We start from the raw sequence: 22276 nt of genomic DNA, 5'->3' as shown, positions 1-22276 counted from the left end.
TGTATGCATACTTACCAATAACAAATACTACACGTAAATTAGCTTCAAAAACTCTTTCCACAAGACAAGTTTTTTAAAGAAAAGTAAAGAGCTCCATTAGGCCAAGAATGAACAAAAATAAAGCCAAATAATCTTCCAAGCGTAAAACTACCACAAATCTTTATCAATAAATAAATGAAAACCAAAAAGAACAGAAATTACAATAAATATACGAGTCAAACTTATAACAAGCAAAAATTAACATGAGTAGGGTTGATAACCCCTATGCCTTCTCGAGACCAGAACACGTTTACGCTTTACTGAAATAAAAATTGTCAGTTAAATTGACATTATACTGACATCTCTTCGCTTGAGGTGACTTTTGATGATTTTTATTTGTGGAAGTAAGAAAGGTGAAAATATTTCAAACGTATTTTATTCAAACAGTTCGTAACGAAATGTAGTAAGGAGCGACACTGCTCAATAGTAACCGAAACTCTAAAAAACGAATTTTTAATACCGATATGTACATAAAAAAAATTGGATTTTTACGCTGATTTTGAATGTATAAGTTTCATCACGTTTAGTTTTACCCATCAAAAGTGACGAGCCTACGAGCCTTATTTCCAAAAAAGGGGAAAACACCCCATAAAAGTCATTGAGGCTTAATGAAAATCACACCATCAAATTCAGCGTATCAGATAACCCAACTGTAGAGGTTTCAAGCTCCTATCTGCAAAAAATTGGAATTTTGTATTTTTTGCCACGGATGCATGTTTATTTGTACTTTTATTTTTCCCGGGGTTATCGTATCGACAAAGTAATTGTAGAATATCAAGAGGGTTCATTTTAACGGAAAATAAAAGTTCTAGTGCTGTTTTTATGTGATCAATTGGAGGGCAACTAGGCCTGACAGTCCCTTGGAGGGCACAGTCCCTGGGAGAAGGGCTACAAGTTATGAACTTTGACCATTGTTTACATATAGTATTGGTTATTGGGAAGTATACTAACGTTTTAAAGGGGGATTTTTTCTGGTGGAAGGGTGTACGTCTCCCCCCAGATTCTACGTCTCCCATCCTTCGACGGATGGGGTCGAAGGGAGGAGGTGCGTAAGGTAATCTTTCCATGGAGGAATTGATCATAGGGGAAGAGAATTTTCATGAAGAGGGCGGATTTTCCAGCGTTACTTAAAAAACAATGAGAAATTAAATAAAAGAAAACAAGTTTTTTTTAACTGAATGTAAGGAGCAACATTAAAAATTAAAACAAACAGAAATTTTTAGGTATACGAGGGGTTCGTCCCCTTGTCAATACCTCACTCTTTACGCTAAAGTATTATTAGTCATTTCAAAAGAGCATCTTATTCTAATTAAACGACCTTTGTGATTCAGGGGTCATTCTAAGGAATTGGAACAAAATTCGAAGTTTAGTGTAAAGAGCGATGTATTGACGAGGGGAAAAACCCCTCATATACGTAATAAAAATATACGAATATAGAAGTTCGTTACGTAAGTTAACTTGTAAGTTACGGATATTTATTGCTAATAAAAACGTTCGTCAATAAAATTAGAAGTTCTAGTGGCCTTTTTAAGCAACCAAAAAAATTGGAGGGCAACTAGGCCCTCTCCCCGCCATTTTTTTTCTCAAAATCGTCCAATAAAAACTTTGAGAAAGCCATTTAGCCAAAAAAAATAAAATTAATATGCAAATTTCGTTTTAATTATCCATGTGTGGTGAGCCAAAATCAAACCTGCATTAATTCAAAAACGTTCATAAATGAAAAAAAAAACAAGTTTTTTCAACTGAAACTAAGAAGAAATATTAAAACTTAAAGCAAACAGGAATTACAACCTATATGAGGGGGTTTGTCCCCTCCTCAATACCTCGCTCTTTACGGTAAAGTTCGAAGTGTCCTCGAAAGTTTCATCTTAATACCACCAGTCGTTCTCGATATAGTGCTGAGGTGTCTTATTTGCAACCATTTAACACAGTGCCTTTCGATTTATTTTAAAGCCAGTTCGAGCCAGTGCCAGTTCGAAGTGTCCTCGAAAGTTTCATCTTAATACCACCAGTCGTTCTCGATATAGTGCTGAGGTGTCTTATTGGCAACCATTTAACACAGTGCCTTTTGATTTATTTTAAAGCCAGTTCGAGCCAGTTAAAGCCAGTGCCAGTTCGAAGTGTCCTCGAAAGTTTCACCTTAATATCACCAGTCGTTCTCGATATAGTGCTGAGGTGTCTTATTGGCAACCATTTAACACAGTCCTTTCGATTTATTTTAAAGCCAGTTCGAGCCAGTGCCAGTTCGAAGTGTCCTCGAAAGTTTCATCTTAATACCACCAGTCGTTCTCGATATAGTGCTGAGGTGTCTTATTGGCGACCATTTAACACAGTGCCTTTCGATTTATTTTAAAGCCAGTTCGAGCCAGTTAAAGCCAATGCCAGTTCGAAGTGTCCTCGAAAGTTTCATCTTAATACCACCAGTCGTTTTCGATATAGTGCTGAGGTGTCTTATTGGCAACCAATTAACACAATGCCTTTTCATTTAATTTTAAAGAAACATTGAGTTTTTAAGCATCCAATCTCTTGCTACCCTTAAAAAGGGCATCAGACTCTCACGCTATAATCAGAGTGCAAGGGGGAGGACTTCCCCTTCATATATCGAGTAAATACATTTTAAACAAGCAAAAACAAAGAAAACATTTTAAATAGAGTTTTGTTTTCAGTAAAGTGTAAATTATGTTCTGGTATTTAGAATGGATGGGGGTTGTCAGCATTAATTTTTGCTTGTATTGAGTTTGACTCGGTTATTTATTCTATAATTTAAACAAACAAAATACATTTAAAATATTTTAGTTTTTTTTTACTTTAAGAAATTAAAAATTATTAAAACTGGCCATCTAAAAATTTCTATCAGATGCATTACGGGAAAATACCAGGTTTGGAGGGGTGGTGGTTATCCAGTGTCCGATCAGAGAACTAGAACTTCTGATTACCAATCCAACGAGCTTCTTCCGAAGTTTATACAATCACCCTATCTTTATAAACCTTATATGCCCACAGGGCATAAATGAACTTGCCCTGAGAAATGTTAGGATGCCATCCTCAAAGATAAAAATTCCGGGCCCTTCAATTACGTTGAATAAAACGGCTATCTCAAAATTCTGATTGGATAGATTTGGGGGAATAGTGGGCGAAGGAGGGAGGTCAGTTAGCCTCTAATTACTTTCGACTGTTAAAAAGGGTACTGGTCTTTCCAATTTCCAATCGGATGAGCTGTTTTTAAAGCTTCTACGACAGCAAATGGCCATCTCAAAATTTCTATCAGATACATTTCAAGAGAATACGAGGTGTGGTGGGGGTATCGACCCTCCGATTATTCTGAGTTTTAAAAAGTGTATTAGAACTTCTAATTACGAATCCAATCAGCGTCCTCCGAATTCTATACGATCAATTTTCTAAATATACCTTATATTCACCCAGGGCATGAATTAAAACCCTTGTCCTGAGAGCTGTGGGGGGGCTGGTGCCATATTCAAAGACATAATTACCAGACCTTTCAATTACGATGAACAAAATGACTATTTAAAAATTTGTATTTGGTGCGTTCAGGGAAATGGTAGGCGTGGGAGGGGCGCTAGATGCTCTCCCATCACTTCCAACTATTAAAAGGGGACTGGCCCATTCAATTTCCAATCGAAAGAGCCTATTTTAAAGTTTCTACGACAACAAACGGGCATCTAAAGAATTAAAATCAGATGCATTTCGGGACAATACGAGGTATGGGAAGGGGGAGGTATCCACCCTCCAATCACTCTGAATCTTAAAGAGTACTCGAACTTCTGATTATATTCCAATGTGCCCCCTCCAAAGGTTATACGATCACCCTATCTATATATACCTTATTTCCCCCAGGATATAACTTACAACCCTTGCCTTGAAGGCTGTGGGGGTTGTCATCCTCAAAGACATAATTTCTAGACCTTTAAATTACGTCGAGAAAAATGGCTATATAAACATTTTTCTTGGATATGTTTGGGGAGATAGTGAGCATGGGGGAGGTAGTTTCCCTCCAATCACTTCTGACTGTTAAAAAGGGCACTGGATCTTTCAAATTCCAATCGAATGAGCTGTTTTCGAAGTTTCTTTAACAACAAATGACCATCTCGAAATTTCTATCAGATTCATTTGGGAAAATACGAGGTGTGTGTGTGGGGGGGTATACACCCTTCGATAACTTTGAATGTTGAAAAGGACTACAACTTCTGATTATCGATCCAATGAGCCCTCTCCGAAGTTTATACGATCACTCTTTCTATGTATACCTTATACTCCCCCAGGACATAAATTACAGCAATTGCCCCGAGGGCTCTGGGGGGTTGTCGTCCTCAGACATAATTTCCAGACTTTTCAACTACGTTGAACAAAATGACTATCTAAAAATTTGGATTGGATGGAATTTGGGAAATGGTGGGCGTGGAAAGGGGCTTAGTTGCACTCCAATCTCTTTTGACTTTTAAAAAAGGCATTAGCCCTTTCAATTTCTAATCGAATGAGCTCTTTTCGAAGTTTCTAAGATAACAGAATGCCATCTCAAAATTTCTATCATATGCCTTACGGGAAAAAATGAGATGGGAGAGAGTATCTGCCCTCCGATCACTCTGAATCATAAAAGAGCATTATAATTTTTGATTATCAATTCAATAATCCCTCTCTGAAGTCTATACAATCAACCTTTCTAGATATACCATATATGCCCCCAGGTTACAGCTTACAACCATTGCCCTGAAAGCTGTAAGGGGGTTGTCATCCTCAAAGACATAATTTCCGGGCCTTTCAACTTAGTGAAAATGGCTATCCCAAATTTTGACTGGATGTGGTTGAGGAAATGGTGGGCATAAGAGGGGTTTAATTGCCCTCCAATCCCTTTCGACTATTAAAAAAGAGTACTATCCCTCTCATTTTCAAACCTAGTGAGCTATTTTCGAAGTTTCTACACCAACAAATGGCCAACTCAAAATTTCTATCAGATGCATTTTGGGAAAATACGAGATGTGAGGCGGGGGGGGGGATATCCACCATCTGATCTATCTAGATCTTAAAAAGGGCAATAGAACATCTGATTTTCAATTGAATGAGTCCATTCCGAGGTTTTTACGATAAAACTTTCTATATATAACTTATAGGCCCCAAAGACATATCTTATTAGGCTTGCCCTGAGGGCTGCGGGGGGAGGGGGTTGTCATCCTCAAAGACACAATTTCCCAACTTTTCAATTGCGTTAAACAAATGGAAACCTCAGACTTTGATTGAATGTGTTAGGAGAAATGGAGGGCGTGGAAGGGTGATAAGTTACCCTCCAACTACTTCGAATAATAAAAAGGGCAACAGCCCTTTCAATTTCCAATCAAATGAGCACTTTTTTGAAGTTTCTACGACAACAATGGCCATCTCAAATTTTCTGTCAGATGCATTTCGGAAAAATTTGGGTTGTGTGTGGGAGGAGGGTTTTCACCGTCCGATCACTCGAATCTTAAAAAGAGTGCTAGAACTTTTGATTAACGATTCAATGATCCCCCTCTGAAGTGTATACAATCACCTTTTCTATATGTACCATATATACCCCGAGGGTATAGCTTATAACCCTTGCCTTGAAGGCTGCAGGGGGGGGGGTTGTCATCTTCATTTAATTTCCGAACCTTTCAACTATGTTGAACAAAATGGCTATCTCAGAATTTTGATCAGATGTGTTTGAGGAGGTGGTAGGCGTGGGAGGAGGGTTACTTGCTCTTCAATAATTTTCGACCATGAAAAAAGGCACTGCCCCTTTCAATTCCCAATCGAATAAGCCTTTTCCGAAGTTTCTTCGACAACAAATGGTCATCTTAAAATTTCTATCTAATACATTTCGCGAAAATACAAGGAGTGGGGGAGTATCCACCCTCTGATCACTCTGAATCTCAAAAAGGGGACTAAAACTTCTGATTAGCAATCCAATGAGCCCCTTCCGAAGTTTATACGATCACCCTTTCTATATAAACCTTATTTGAACCCAGGCCATAACTTACAACCCTTGCCCTGAGGGCTCAAGGGGAGGTTGTGATCCTCAAAGACATAATTTCCGGATCTTTCAACTACGTTGAAAAAAATAGCTATCTCAAAATTTTGATTGAATGCGTTTGGGGAAATGTTGGGCGTGGGAGGGGTGTTAGTTGCCCTTTAATCACTTTCCACTGTTAAAAAGGGCACTAGCCCTTTAAGTTTCCAATCGAATAAACCATTTTGATGTTTCAACAACAACTCCTTCGATACGAAGTGCATGTCTAAACGAAAGAAAAAAACATTGTGTCCACATTGCTCTTTACTTAAGCAGCGCTATTGCGCTGCCTATGTCAATAAGCAAAATGTATAACTTAAAGACTTTTTCCCATGGGCTGTAGGGGGTTATTTTATCTCCAAAAACATAGCTATTGGGGCTTTCAACTATACTGAACAAAAGATCTATCTCAAAATTCGGTCGGACAATTTTGGGGAAAAATGGCTTAGGAAGGGGCCTAGTTGCCCTCCGCTTTTTCACTTAAAAAGGGTACTTGAACTTTTCATTTCTGTTAGAATGAGCTCTCTCCTGACATTTTAAGCCCACTGGGTCTATACGATCACCCCTGAAAAAAAAACAATTAAACTTCAATGATCACCCTCTCAATTGTATACAATCACCCTTTCTATATGTACCATATTTACCCAGAGGGGATACATTACAAACCTTGCCCCGAGGGCTGCAGGGGGGGGGGTTGTCATCCTCATATAATTTCCGGACCTTTCAACTATGTTGAACAAAATGGCTATCTCAGAATTTTGATCGGGTGTGTTAGAGGAGGTGGTAGGCGTGGGAGGAGGGTTACTTGCTCTTCAATAATGTTCGACCATGAAAAAGGGCACTGGCCCATTCAATTCCCAATCGAATACGCCTTTTCCGAAGTTTCTTCGACAATAAATGGTCATCTCAAAATTTCTATCTGATACATTTCGCGAAAATACAAGGAGTGGGGGAGTATCCACCCTCTGATCACTCCGAATCTCAAAAAGGGGACTAAAACTTCTGATTAGCAATCCAATGAGCCCCTTCCGAAGTTTATACGATCACCCTTTCTATATAAACCTTATATGACCCCAGGCCATAACTTACAACCCTTGCCCTGAGGGCTCAAGGGGAGGTTGTGATCCTCGAAGACATAATTTCCGGATCTATCAACTACGTTGAACAAAATGGCTATCTCAAAATTTTGATTGAATGCGTTTGGGGAAATGTTGGGCGTGGGAGGGGTGTTAGTTGCCCTTTAATCACTTTCCACTGTTAAAAAGGGCACTAGCCCTTTAAGTTTCCAATTGAATAAACCATTTTGATGTTTCAACAACAACTCCTTCGATACGAAGTGCATGTCTAAACAAAAGAAAAAAAACATTGTGTCCACATTGCTCTTTACTTAAGCAGCGCTATTGCGCTGCCTATGACAATAGGCAAAATGTATAACTTAAAGACCTTTCCCCATGGGCTGTAGGGGGTTATTTTATCTCCAAAAACATAGCTATTGGGGCTTTCAACTATAATGAACAAAAGATCTATCTCAAAATTCGGTCGGACAATTTTGGGGAAAAAATGGCTTAGGAGGGGGCCTAGTTGCCCTCCACTTTTTCACTTAAAAAGGACACTGGAACTTTTCATTTCCGTTAGAATGAGCTCTCTCCTGACATTTTAAGCCCACTGGGTCTATACGATCACCCCTGAAAAAAAAACAATTAAACTTCAATGATCCCCCTCTGAAGTGTATACAATGACCCTTTCTATATGTACCATATATACCCCGAGGGGATACCTTACAAACCTTGCCTCGAGGGCTGCAGAAGGGGGGGGGGTTGTCATCCTCATCTAATTTCCGGACCTTTCAACTATGTTGAACAAAATGTACCATATATGAACAAAAAAGGAATTTCTTCCTCATAATACCCTGCGTTGAAGAACAGTACAAACAATTTAGACACATTAAATGATCAACCTATTTTATTTTGTTCTCTACTCAAAATATCAAAGTTCTTCGATAGTTGATCGGCACACCTGTTCAAATTAAGTAGGTCGTCAGCATACATTATCACCGAAATGTCGATCTCTTTTGAAACACAAGACGTAGCTACCTGGGCTTGTTCCGGCAGAACACTATTGCTATACAAACTTGGAGACACAACTGAGCGTTTGGGTCACAGGGCATATGTTTAGGCGTTTCTTGGAGATCTTTCACGCGATCTTTCCATAGACGACCTGGATCGTTGATTATTCTCTCTGTATATTCATTTTTCATATTTGTACGATGTGTCTTGAGGGCTTTCAAATTTGTATGTACACGGAGACAATTCAACACACCGGATTTAGGGCGACCACTTTCTCTCCATACCGAGAACCAAAACTTAGCATCTTGACACGCTTTCACTAGCTCTCGATTCTTTGGGAACCCAGGCAATTCAGTGTGTTTACGAATTTTCGTAACGGGAATAGCAACCTTTTCAGCGGTTAGCAGTGCATGGGTGATTTCAGCACAAAAGTCATTGACCTATATTTTAGTTTCCAGGATATTCCTTTGCACGTTGTCCAGTGGGAGATTATATGGCACATTGATCTTGTGAAGCGTCTTGTCGAGCTATTTAAGAATACACACATTAACACATGCTTCAACAGAGATATGGTCGGTGGAGTGACTTCCCATTAGCACTCTAACTGCGCCACTCACGTTTAATGTGCATACAACATGGTCTACGTTTGAGACTGAGCCACTATTGTCTACGAAAGTAAAACTACCGTCTTTTGGAGGTACTCGATACCGATTCTCCAGTGTACTTACGATCAACTGGGATCGAGGAGACGAGTCGTCGGCTCGATTGTAGTCTCTGATTATAATGCATTTTAGTTTGGACAATATAATGGTTTTGTGACAAAAAACAACTTATAGGTTCGACTTCCATCACACTGTTCTGCCCTTTTGCAACCTGAAACGCAGTTTTTCACCTTATTATACGAAGACGGAATGTTTTTGATCACGCCTACAAAACCTGGGGATTTCACCCTAGATTCTGCACTTTGCGACTTTCTGGTTGATAGAAGAGGCAATGTTGTTTGCCTTGTAGTCCGTTTTAACGACTACAGTCCGTTTAAACGGACTGTAGTCCGTTTAACGACTCTGCTATTTTCAGTTTAACATCATCGACTGAAAGTTCCTCTCCACACATAATCGTCAAAAATTGTTTTCATTCCTCTGGCGTGGTATTGGGGGGGGGGAGTTCTTCAGAACTACGGAATATAGTAGAGGATAAAGTTTATCTAGTGCAGGATTGGGTTGGGTTCTTCACTTACAGATTTTCCGGTCGGCCACGGAAGTGGAACCTGGTTGTAGTGCTCGAGAAAACCCAAGAACTACCGTCACATTTCATTCACTGTCAATATAACACATGTGCTTACTTTTGCTCCACTGGCCGGTACTTCTTGTGGATCAAATATGACGAACTTGGGAAGTTCTATTCTTTCTTTAGGGCATCTTGAAAATAACTTAGCAATATCTATTAAATTTTCCTCATCTTGGACGCATTTCCTAAATTGATCACCAGTTTCGGCCTCCTTAGTCAACAATTCTTTTGCCTTTAAGATTGAGTCTCTATAAAAAAAACTCCACAGCTCGTTTCAAAAATACTCTATTCCGCTAGTCATTGAACGCGATATGTAGTTCAACACAGGATTTAGTATCAGTCTCCCCCATGCTTGAAACTACTTTTGCACAGCGCATTTTAGGCGTAGTGGCAACACTGCTCTGCCACGATTCAAAATTTATCCCGACAAATCACGCAAGTAAACCCGAAATCACCAAAGAACAAGGGAAGTGTAAGAACCCCCTCACCTATTCCTCACTATTTGCGGGTAACTGAATACTGGCGAATACAATACGGCGTTTGCGGGGGGTTCCCTCCCCTCATCTGCTTGTTCTCAGTAAAATCAGATGGACCTTAAAGATATGGCAACAAAGATGATTCTATATGAAATTAAGAAATAGATGTCGTGTCAATCTGTGTGAGAAAAAGATGGCACTAGCGAAGATATCCAGAGAGAGAAATATACTAGAAATTGAACAATTTCTCTCAGGTACTCATTAACTAAAAATCTGTCTTTAGGTGTAGAAATCAATATGAAAATAACCTTAAAGAAATGTAGAAGCTTCATCCCATTAAGGACAAAGAAGTATACTGCCGGTGTAGCAATATGAACAAAAATATAAGCTATTATAGATTTAAATCACTACGCTAGGGAACAAACAGAAACAAAACATTATTGCTACTTCCCCTAAAAAAGCAAAGCTTGTCCATGGAGGAGGTAGAGAGAACAAAATCCTTAAAACGAAAAGGCCACCGACATGGCCATGGAAACCACTAATACCACCACACTAAACAATAAATACAAAAAATGTCATCTACTATATTTTTTCTCTGGGAACATCATAACAACAAAATCCCCTCAATAAATCAATCAAAACTCATATTCAGCAAAACGCAGTTCCTTAATTGTTTCTCTAAATATATTGGGTCTCCAATAATTTAATATCACTGGCTGAACTATTCCATTTCCGTGTACCTCTACAAAAAACTGAAAAACATGAACGGGAAGAAATACCTCTAGGTAATTAGAAGTCAACATCACCCCTAAATCTTGTGACGAAGTTTTTTTTAACCTGTTTATTTTATTTAGTTGAATAGGACAATAAAAAGAAAGAGGGTCAATTTGAAAGCAGGATACTAAGTTTAAATTTAGTTTTTCTTTGGCTATTCTATTTTTTTTAATTGTCTGAATATATAAGGGATTTACATTCGAGGGAAGAATTGCCCAGGTATGAAACAGGTACACGGCCGTTATAAAATCAAAACGAGGTACCTATGCAGGCATTTTTCTCTACTTCTTCTGTAAACTAATCTAAGGCATAGAAAATTGCAGAAAGACAAGTCTACATCCGTTATAATCTACAGAAGGAATAAATCGTTAAGTAATTTTGATTTTAATTTGATTTTCGTTTAAGACTATATGCATGATAATTAAAAATATCATCAACTAAATGAATTGATCCCTTTACCAAGAATTCTCGTCGTTCACAATTTACTGTATTTTGTTTCATTTTAAACGCAATTTAACTGCTGTTTTTATTTGAGAGTTTGTTCCTACAAGTATTTAAAAATAAACTTATTCCTAGAAAAAAAATATCCTAAAGTATATTCCATGTCACCCAACCACCGCTGCTATTCTGGCGTCTGGCTCCCCTTGAAAATTTTCTTCCGGCGCCCTTGTTGAATAGACTCAGTAAAATAATTATCAATATAAGAGAAAATAATTCTATAAGGCCAAAGAATTTTTAACATTTTTTGAACAAACTGAACGAGGGAAACCTTCGAGCTGATTCAGGCAACTTATTCCATAAAATATGACTCGCCATTAAAGGATGAAAATCTTACCTTACACAAGGAGTAAAAGGAGTTTGAATATGATTTTTTGTATTGCGAAGATTATTTTGATCAGTGGTAAAAGATCGCGGAACACTTAGTGGTCGAGAGAGGCACTGTCAGGTCCAAGGGATTTGGGGGGACCACGCAACCCCCCCCCAATTTTGTATGGCACCTTTTTTCCTTGTTTTTTTTTTCTTTCTTTCACAATTGTGTTAGAATAAATTTGCCAATTTGGCCAATTATTGGCATCTTTGTCACATCTCCCCCCTCCCCCCAAGCTTTTGCTCACCGCCACCCTTGTCACATTTTGCTCTAGATCTACCTCTGGGAGAGGTCACCATGAAGCTGAGAAAAAGTAAAACATGCACACTAATGAATAAACAGTGGCTCGAGATCTGGGAATGGGATAACTCCTGAGCGACTAGTTTCCTAAATGAGGTTTCTAGCTTTATTGCAAATCTTAGAAAGTAGTTTTAACAGTGAAGGAAAAGTTGACATTCATACTATTAGACAATAATAAACGTAAGATTATATCAAGCAGTAAAAAAGATTTTCAATATTAATCCAGAAAAAGAATGTTTAAGCTTCCTTAAAATACCGTGATTCATGCATCTACTGATTTTAATCAAATCAATGGAAGGCTTGAATGACAGGTTATCATCAACACTAATGCCAAAAAAAAACAACAACATATAGAACCCTTGATCTAAGAATTATCCTAGTTGTCAGGTGAATTTCAGAAAACTGGAATAAACCTGAGAAACACGCGAGAACTAGAAAAAACTGAACTTCAAAAAATTTAGGGTAGCATCAAGTCAAAAAATCACACCCAAAACAAATTTACCAAGTTTAATCGAAGCCCTGATTCGCAGTTTCCTGATATAGTAAGTCTGCTGTCATCAGCAAACTAAACAAAAACAACAGAAGAAGGCGAACAAAAACATCAGAAAAAACATCAGAACTATATTTGTAGGCATAAAAAAATGTATAATGAGTCGGAGGTAATAAGCTGGATACTGTCTGTGCAGGATTTCGACTCTTGTTGATAGAAGAGCATCACCAAGTGCTGAAAACCATGCTGTGACCAGGATGTACACAAAACACAAAACCTCTATTCTACAAGAGACCCCAGGGACTTCTTGCTGTCCGGTTCTAAGCCGACTTAAGCGCTTCTGTTTAGACTTAGGAAGATGTGTTGGTCCCAATCTTGCACTGGTATTTGGGACTATTTCTTTTCCTGAGGCCAAAATAATTTCAATGATTTAAAAAATTAGAAAATTGGAACTTGGAATGTTACAACCTTAAACATGACTATTGTATCAACTTTTTGACTGACAAATTCAGACGATACGAGATCGACTTATTAGGAGTTTTAGAAACTCATATCCCAGGGGTAGTTAGCATGAAATTAGGTCATATAGAATTCGTTTACTTAGACTGGAAAGATGGGGTACATAGACATGGAGTAGGGCTCATGATGAATAAGGAAGCTGCTAAGTCTTGCTTAGACTGGGAGGGCATTAATAATAGAATTCTAATCGCTCATTTTATGACTAAAAAGTTCAGGGTATCAGTTATAGTACTATATACCCCTGTAGAACCAAGTGATGGAGATACTAGTGACTCAGATAAATTTTACTTACAGCTAGGGAGAAAATATATTTCCCTTTATGCAAAATGAGACATCTTCGATGGAAGAATTTTATTGGTTAAGGAATCGAATACATTACGAATATCCAAGAATATAGCAGCCGGAATTAGTCCCAAATCTAACGCCGAATGTATAAAATTCAAAAAGGTCATACAGGCGTGCTCAGTGGAGCGCTTAATTCGGATACCTAATTGAAAATCACGAAGAAAATTTTTGGATTTCGAACAAGTAAGGAGTCGAGAAAGCATAGCCTTTTCAAAGATTTTACTGAATACTGGTAAATTGATATTGGTCAATAAATTACTGGTTCATTTCTTCGTCCACCTTCATACAAATCAATAATCTGAGCACACTTGAGAGCATCAGGAAAAACTCTACATTCAAATGAAAAATTAACAAGTTTTGTTAGAGGCAAAACTACTGAAGGAAGAATAGATTGAGCAACCTTAGCAGGAATAGAAACTGGCCCAAATGAGTATTTTTAAGTTTTTCAAGCCATTAACAAATTTAGTAATTTTACTTACTGCTACGGGCTCTAGAAACATAGACTTAAGATAAGACGGCCCGAGGTACGATGCAGCGACATTTTTTTTTTATAGATGAAAATTGTTATCAAACATGAAGTAGGAAATGAGAGTCATTCTTGACATTCTTTGCAGTGACGAAAAATGCCAAAGATACTCATAACTTTTTATGGGTATCGTTGAACACAGATCGGCTCTAAGAGGGTAATTATAGAAATAAAATTTGGCAGAAGTATGGTGATAACTGGGATGTGCAATCTCGATTAACTTTCTAGTTTCTACTTGTCAGGATGGCCGTTAACCTGAAGGTTATGACATCTATGTTGTCATGACCAGTAAATATTTTACTTATTTTATACATAACCGAAAAAACTAACATACGCACATGAATCCAGCGACAAGACATCTTTTATTATGTTTTTGTTATGTCTTGACAATGTTCTTATTTTACATAAAATATTGTTCTTATTTTATACATAACCGAAAAAACTAACGTACGCACATGAATCCAGCGAAAAGACATCTTTTATTATGTTTTTGTTATGTCTTGACAATGTTCTTATTTTACATAAAATATTGTTCTTATTTTATAAATAACCGAAAAAACTAACGTACGCACATGAATCCAGCGAAAAGACATCTTTTATTATGTTTTTCTTATATCTTGACAATGTTCTTATTTTACATAAAATATTGTTCTTATTTTATACATAACCGAAAAAACTAACGTACGCACATGAATCCAGCGACAAGACATCTTTTATTATGTTTTTCTTATATCTTGACAATGTTCTTATTTTACATAAAATATTGTTCTTATTTTATACATAACCGAAAAAACTAACGTACGCACATGAATCCAGTGACAAGACATCTTTTATTATGTTTTTCTTATATCTTGACAATGTTCTTATTTTACATAAAATATTGTTCTTATTTTATACATAACCGAAAAAACTAACGTACGCACATGAATCCAGCGACAAGATATCTTTTATTATGTTTTTGTTATGTCTTGACAATGTTCTTATTTTACATAAAATATTGTTCTTATTTTATACATAACCGAAAAAACTAACGTACGCACATGAATCCAGCGACAAGACATCTTTTATTATGTTTTTCTTATATCTTGACAATGTTCTTACTTTACATAAGATATTGTTCTTATTTTATACATAACCGAAAAAACTAACGTACGCACATGAATCCAGCGACAAGACATCTTTTATTATGTTTTTCTTATATCTTGACAATGTTCTTATTTTACATAAAATATTGTTCTTATTTTATACATAACCGAAAAAACTAACGTACGCACATGAATCCAGCGACAAGACATCTTTTATTATGTTTTTCTTATATCTTGACAATGTTCTTATTTTACATAAAATATTGTTTTTATTTTATACATAACCGAAAAAACTAACGTACGCACATGAATCCAGCGACAAGACATCTTTTATTATGTTTTTCTTATATCTTGACAATGTTCTTATTTTACATAAAATATTGTTCTTATTTTATACATAACCGAAAAAACTAACGTACGCACATGAATCCAGCGACAAGACATCTTTTATTATGTTTTTCTTATATCTTGACAATGTTCTTATTTTACATAAAATATTGTTCTTATTTTATACATAACCGAAAAAACTAACGTACGCACATGGATCCAGCGACAAGATATCTTTTATTATGTTTTTGTTATGTCTTGACAATGTTCTTATTTTACATAAAATATTGTTCTTATTTTATACATAACCGAAAAAACTAACGTACGCACATGAATCCAGCGACAAGACATATTTTATTATGTTTTTGTTATATCTTGGCAATGTTAAGATCAATATTTAATTTTGGGGGGAGGGGGTATCGTTGAATACGGATGGGCTCTCAGAGGATATTATATAAAAACGCATTCGATGAAATTCTGATGCTCATTGGGGAGTAAGATTTCAATTGTCTATCTATTTTTTTACTTGTAAAGACTGCAACTAAACCTGTTTTGTGGCCTAGCTTGATAGGATTTTTTTCAACAACTTAACTAAAAATAATTCATGCCAGCTTGACGACTGGTTACAAACAAAGTACAAATATGTTTGAAAAACATAACCAGTACACATTTACTAAATTATTCAACTGACCAAATCACCACTGAAATAAACACACATAAAGAACAATGAAAAAGAGATAATAATAACAATTACTGAATAATAAATTTTAGAAAATAATATAAGAAAAACTAATATACTTATAACAAAAAAACGAAATTACTTAATTTATCCTACCCCTTCTTCCAGCCTCACACTCGCCAACTACACCCAAGAAGATGCTTCTTTGACCGGTTTTGAAATTGTGGCACACTTTCCACTTTCGAATTGAGTCTGGAAAGGTATTCCAGACCACCAGACCCGTGTGAAAAATGGCTATAACATGGCCATCACGGCTGTCATGCTGAATGACTAACATGGCTATAACAAAAAATTTCTATCTATTTTTACAAAGAAACAAAAAGAAAAGACTTACGTGTGCATATGGATCCAGTGACAAGAAATATCTATGACCATAGAGAGTTGAAAGACAAAAACCCAAGACGGATAAAATGTTGACAAAGTTACAAGAAGAGCCATCGTCATACATCGATCTGTCAGCATATCGAGCATACCTCCAAATTGTGAACCTAATCAAAAGAGTAGGATTATACACAACTAGGTTGAGAAATGGTATAAACGGAAACACAAGGAGGGGAATAGAAGGAGGAGCTGAAAAGCTACAAACTTGGAGGTTTAAAATGCGTATTTGTGTAATTGTTTTAATTGTGAATTATTATATGACTCTTGTTCTGCTCATTTTAGGTTCTGGCTCTTTACTTTAGGCTCTTTACCTTTTATCGAAAAGTTCCGTTTTTGAAAGTGTTTTTAATATTGTAAAAATTTTGAATATTTGAAAAAAAATGCATAACATAAATTTTTATACTTGATGCACATACTTTCCTAAAAGCACCATCCAGCATATGAAACTTGTTGTTTTATTATTCATAACGTTACGTAGCTTATCCTATGTTAGTGTCAAGGGCACAAGATAGAGGGGAAGGAGTCTTAAAAGCTACAAAATAGGTCTTATAGAAATAGAAATCAATAAGAATTAAAATCCAGCAGGGGCATGAGGCATTGTTTTAACCACACAATATATTGACAAAAAGAGTAGTAAGCAAAAATTTATAACCTGTTAATTAAATTAGCGCTCAGGCTAAAGTATCAAGATTTTTGTTATTTTGACTATTTCTTGGAAAGTTTTAGCTAGTGTTCTTAGAAGGGGAATATCTCTTAAATCCTCCATCACTTTGCTTGCATGGAATTTTATGTCACTGTCGAAAATTCATTTCAAACTCTACCATAAGCTTCTAATGTTCTTGTTTATTACATTCTTAATTTTTTCTTATTCTCATTATTATTATTCTTACTATTTATTAATTACCTTATTATTATTACCCTCATAAGTCATACAGGGAGGGACCGAGGTGTCAATCTTCAAGGTGTTTAGCAGCATCGTTTTTACTTTTACAATCTGTCAATATTCTTTCAAAACCTTCTAAGAGATATTCAGCATTGTGTACTCTTTTTTCATACATTAATATACAACCTGTAAGTAAGACTGAGGATTCCCCACTTCTGCACCTGATGTAAATCGTGATTCCCGCGATAAACTTCTTTAACCTCGTGTATCAGCCTTCACGGTACGCTTTACCCACGTTATGTTTACATACCATATATACCATTTGTTAGTCTTCTTTCTTGTATGTTTCAATGAATCCAAAATTAGCTTTAGTGACATCCTAGATTGATTAAGACCAACACAATTCTCCTTTTATTTTCAGACGTAGACAAGAGGGCACAAGTTCCCTCCTTTTTTTCTCTCTCTAGCTATTGAGGAGGGCTACCACAGTTGCTTCTGTGTTATTACTGAGGTCACTCTTAATTGAGTATAAAAATACTTCTGTGGTGATAAATCGCAATAGCATTACTTGTTTATATAGATATTGGTTTGTTCTTATTTATTCTTTTAATTGCTTTATTTTCAGATTTTATTTAACTTTAAGTTTTACAGATTATTTTAGATTTTATTTGTGTTCTTCGTCTATATTTAGCGCTGAAAACGCCTTGTTTTATACAGGCAAAATATCGCGTCGTTTTAGCTTTTCTTTTCCTTCTACAGGCTTTTAACAATCTCAAACAATTCATTTTCAAACAATAGATCTTTTAACAATTCTCCCTAGCCCGTCTAAAGGTCAGAGTATCATGTAGACAAAAGGTCAAGTTTTGTCATTATAGCTACTGTCTTGAAGCTGCGTAGTACTCCTTCCCTAACTCTTCTAAAGGCCTGAACATCATTTGCATCTCGATGAAAACAATATATATTTTAGATGATTCCTCGTTTGTCATTGTAATATTTAAAAATGAAAATTGCTGAGACTTCAAGAAATTAGTATCCTTATACTTTAAATAACCAATCACAAGCTTGATTTTCGTATTTAGTAAAATTTAATAATTTTTTATCATTGATCAAAATTTTGATCATTTGATCAAAATTTGTTCCTTTTAAAAGCAGCATTTTCTAAGCCGTTTTTTTAATTCGTCAGTCTAAAACATTACTTCAACAAACTAAACAAACAGCTTCAAAAATTACACCAATGATAATTTCAGAAGTTTTTTTTAGGTATATAGATAAAGGGGGAGGAGGCAAAATATATTTTTTGATACCCAAAGGGGGAATAGATTTTTCAATATCTAGGGGGGATAAAATTCGTTATTTAAAAAATTTTTAGACGAAAATACAAAAAAGGAGAAAATTTTCAAATAAAAATATCCAAAAAGGTATTTTCCAGAAGCTAAGGAGGCGAAAAAACAGGGTGGCATAGGCCACTTGCCCCCTCTCCCCAATTGACACGGCTGCTGTCTACGTTTGACACAGTTATTTATTTTAATTTAAATTCGCCTTAGGTTTCATTAACTCATTCACAGTAATTCCTGTTTATTTTATGTATGAATTATTCGATAGATAATTTTATCGCCCATTCGAAAAACGGTACAAGGCCACAAATGGAATAAAAAGAAATATAAACAGATATGAACAAACATTAGATACTGTATAAATTAAATAAAAAACAACTTTTAGCATCAAAATTCCTTTTTCTAGAGTTTCGTTTACTATTGAGCCGGGTCGCTCCTTACTACAGTTCGTTACCACGAACTGTTCGATAGTCCCGAATCGTATAGAACTCCCGATACGAGTTTTTGTGTAAAAATAGAAAAAGATTTGTTTGTTATAGCCATTCTTTTAGCCATGTTAGCCTTTCGGCATGATAGCCCTATGTTGATAGACCGTGCTCGGCACACGGGTCTGGTGGTCTGGTATACCTTTCCAGACTCAATTCGGGAGGCGTATCGTATTCGATTATATAATAAATTGTGGAAGCCATGCAAAAATTCATAAATGGATGCGTCAAACAAATCCGCATCAGAAATGCTTCAGGAATGGTTGACGGTATGTACTAAGCTGAAACTTTCAGCGTGTGTTGAAGGGGACGTGGAAGAAACCAAAGGTGTTATGCGCATACTGCTACTGATGCTGCTACAATGATTCCTACTGCGCAAGTTAAAGTATTAAGATGAAGATTGTAAGGAACATTTAGGCGGATGTTGAGCTAAATAATTCTATTGACAAGAATAGCTCTTTACTTACAGTTCATTACTAAGAACTGTTTGAACCAAGGCTTTCTTAAATGTTACATTCCACACTGTCCTTCAACTCATGTCTTTTATATTGAATTTTAACATGAACACAATAATTTGTGAATGACAATCATCCCTACGAAAGTATATGCCTCCAAATATTTCTTAGAAAGAAGGGAGGATGTCAGAAAAAAATTCTAGAGCTATCTAGAGCCAATCTCTGGACAATGAGTTCTTTGAAAAACCTTATATCTGGGAATGTCTTCTCCCATTATTTGTGCAGTTAAGCATAAAACGCAATTTTTTGTGACACTCAAGACATTTCTTAAACAAGAGGGGAGCTTTCATCACACAGCACCAATATTACAGATTTGTCCAAAATTACTCCTCAAAATCGAGGCAGATTAGTGGTAAAATGAAAAAATAACTGTTTTATAAGTAATTAATAAGATTTTATTAATAGTAGAAAAGTAAATACAAAAATAATTTGTTTTTTAAAGTAATAAATTTTTATCCTACTTTGGTATTGTGTTGCGAGAGCAACACTTTGGTTCTGTCGTGCTTTTTTTTCTTAGCACCCCAATTTCAGCTTATTCCTAGAAAGTAGCAAGGGTTTAACCTCTGCGGTTTTCACGGGAAGTGTGGACCTTCGGCCGGATTAATGAATGTGACTGCATTTTGAAAAGCTTCGCAGAACTCTTGCATGGGGCCAAAAAGGATGACTTTTTCTTGTGTTTCTACCCATTTCTGTTCGTGATTTCAGCTGAATTTACCATTTGGTTTTCCGCACTTAGGATTGCGGTAGAGAAATGGTATCCGATGTGCCTCTTAAACTTTAAAAGGTATCTCATTGCCAAAGAAATTAGAGTTTATCCTTTGCTCCTTTCTAAATGATGACGTTAGAAACTTGGCCTACGGCAAAAAAGTCAACTTTTAAACTAGGACAGATAGATTTTTTTTTCGACGGCAATCGAAAGCTCTTGATGAGCTGATCAATGTATATGTCATCCATTTTTTTGGTAGAAAAATTCCTTCATGATATATAACAGTTTGAAAGTTTAAAGGGGTTGCCAACTTCAGTAGTAAGGTACACACTGAAACCAAAAATAGGCCAATACCAATTGTGAGATATATAGGGGAGTTTTAAGCAACAATCGGCTGTTAGCTTATAATCATCTTCGAATGAGGGGCTTGCAGCCTTTGCTAGTTGGTGTGCCTATTATTTATCTCTGGTGTATTTGGTCATAAGACCAATTTGATTCCAGTGGTAAGACATGTAGGGGACTTGTAAGTAATAATAGGCTGTTAGGCTACAATGATTTTCAGCGATGAGGGGTTTGAAACTTTTGTGAGTTGGTATACCTAGTATTTGTTTAAAAATCCTTACAGATTAGCAACTTCAGCGTTTAATGGAAGCGAGGAAACAAAAACCAAAGTGTTGCTCTCGCAACACTTATACTCGGCGAGGCCAAACAAAGGTTGCCGCAACCCCTCACGTTGCCCACGCAACGTAAACCTAATATTTCATTACGATTGAGACTCAAGAGAAACATACTAGAAGGGGGTATATCATATAAGTACCTAAATTTCTACTTTATCTCCCGCTGAGTTCTCATCAACAACTTGATTTTTCAGGGTAATATCTACAAGTGGCAAACGTCCTCTAATAAAAACACTAATTCCACATTAATACTTTATATAAAAAATGAAAATTATAAAAAATTATTTTTATAATCTTATTTTATATTATTAATATATATATATATATATATATATATATATATATATATATATATATATATATATATATATATATATATATATATATATATATATATATATATATATATGATTTTATATTAATTATATTTTATTTTATAAAAAATACAGCCATTGCTGACATATAAGGCATCAACTCGAAGTTTTAATTGCTAGGTCTTTTTTACATGGACAATTAGCAACCTTGTCACCTAAACTTGCTGCAGCTTTATCTCCCATGCCTTCTCTCCCACTTCATCTCCTATTAAAAGGACTATATTTTGTGCCTTCTACCTCCACCTTAGGTCAATTCATACCTCAAACCAGGATTGTCTACAATTTTTCTTTTGGTTTTTACAAAATTATGAAGTTTACAAGCCACACAGAAAGTTCTACCAGCGTTGCTAAACTGAATCACTTAAAAGTAAACAAAGAACAATTTCATAAATTTAACAACGCCTTTCGTTTGTAAAAATTCAAACACAAGCAATCTGTTAATTCCCATGAAAGATATAATAATCAGGTTAACGATCAATATTTCTATCTTCAGTAGCTGCTCATCATTATCCCTATTAAACAATCTCTCCACCAGCTCAATGCAAACTGTATCTTGGTTAGGCCCGGGTATAATTTGAAAACAATCAGGCGCTTGTTCAGCTTTTGGTTACACTTAAGGAGATGGTACCATTTGAAGAGAACCCAAAAAATTCGAAAAAATAATAAATATTTACTTATAAAAGATCCCACCCACCCGCAACACAAGCACAATAAAATTCATTACTGAAAAAAAGGAAAAAAGCATCTCAATATAAAACAAAAGGCCTTACTTTGGTTAAAATGCCTCGCTGCATGCCCATCAAAAGCATCTAAAAAGCCACTCAACAAATAAAGGGTAGCTGCAATAGTTGGAAGACTAGGCATAACATACAATGCTGCAATTCCAAACACAACTCTTGCATATCCTAGAAAAGAATACAAAACTTTTGATGATCAAAATGTCTCTTTATCAAGAAAAAGTAAAAATAAAACAAAGAAAACGAAGCCCAACATTGGAGGGGGTTTTCCAGCTTCCTAAAAATTTAAACATTAAAATGAACAAA

General features: G+C 35.9%; 1 protein-coding gene across 4 annotated transcripts in view; it reads right to left on the bottom strand.

Moving 5' to 3' along the window:
- Window positions 1-22276, bottom strand: part of LOC136043526 (CDP-diacylglycerol--inositol 3-phosphatidyltransferase-like) — a 42825-nt gene that overhangs the window by 13991 nt on the left and 6558 nt on the right. For all 4 annotated transcript variants that reach the window (XM_065728444.1, XM_065728443.1, XM_065728445.1 and 1 more), the window contains exons 2-3: window positions 22004-22138; window positions 16213-16366 (exon numbers count right to left, since the gene is read on the bottom strand). In XM_065728444.1, coding sequence (XP_065584516.1) covers window positions 16213-16366; window positions 22004-22138 — 289 coding nt within the window. The remainder of the gene's footprint in view (window positions 1-16212; window positions 16367-22003; window positions 22139-22276) is intronic.

This window comes from Artemia franciscana, unplaced genomic scaffold, assembly GCF_032884065.1.
Source record: "Artemia franciscana unplaced genomic scaffold, ASM3288406v1 Scaffold_698, whole genome shotgun sequence".
Taxonomy (NCBI): domain Eukaryota; kingdom Metazoa; phylum Arthropoda; class Branchiopoda; order Anostraca; family Artemiidae; genus Artemia; species Artemia franciscana.
This window is presented reverse-complemented; position numbering and strand designations above follow the sequence as displayed.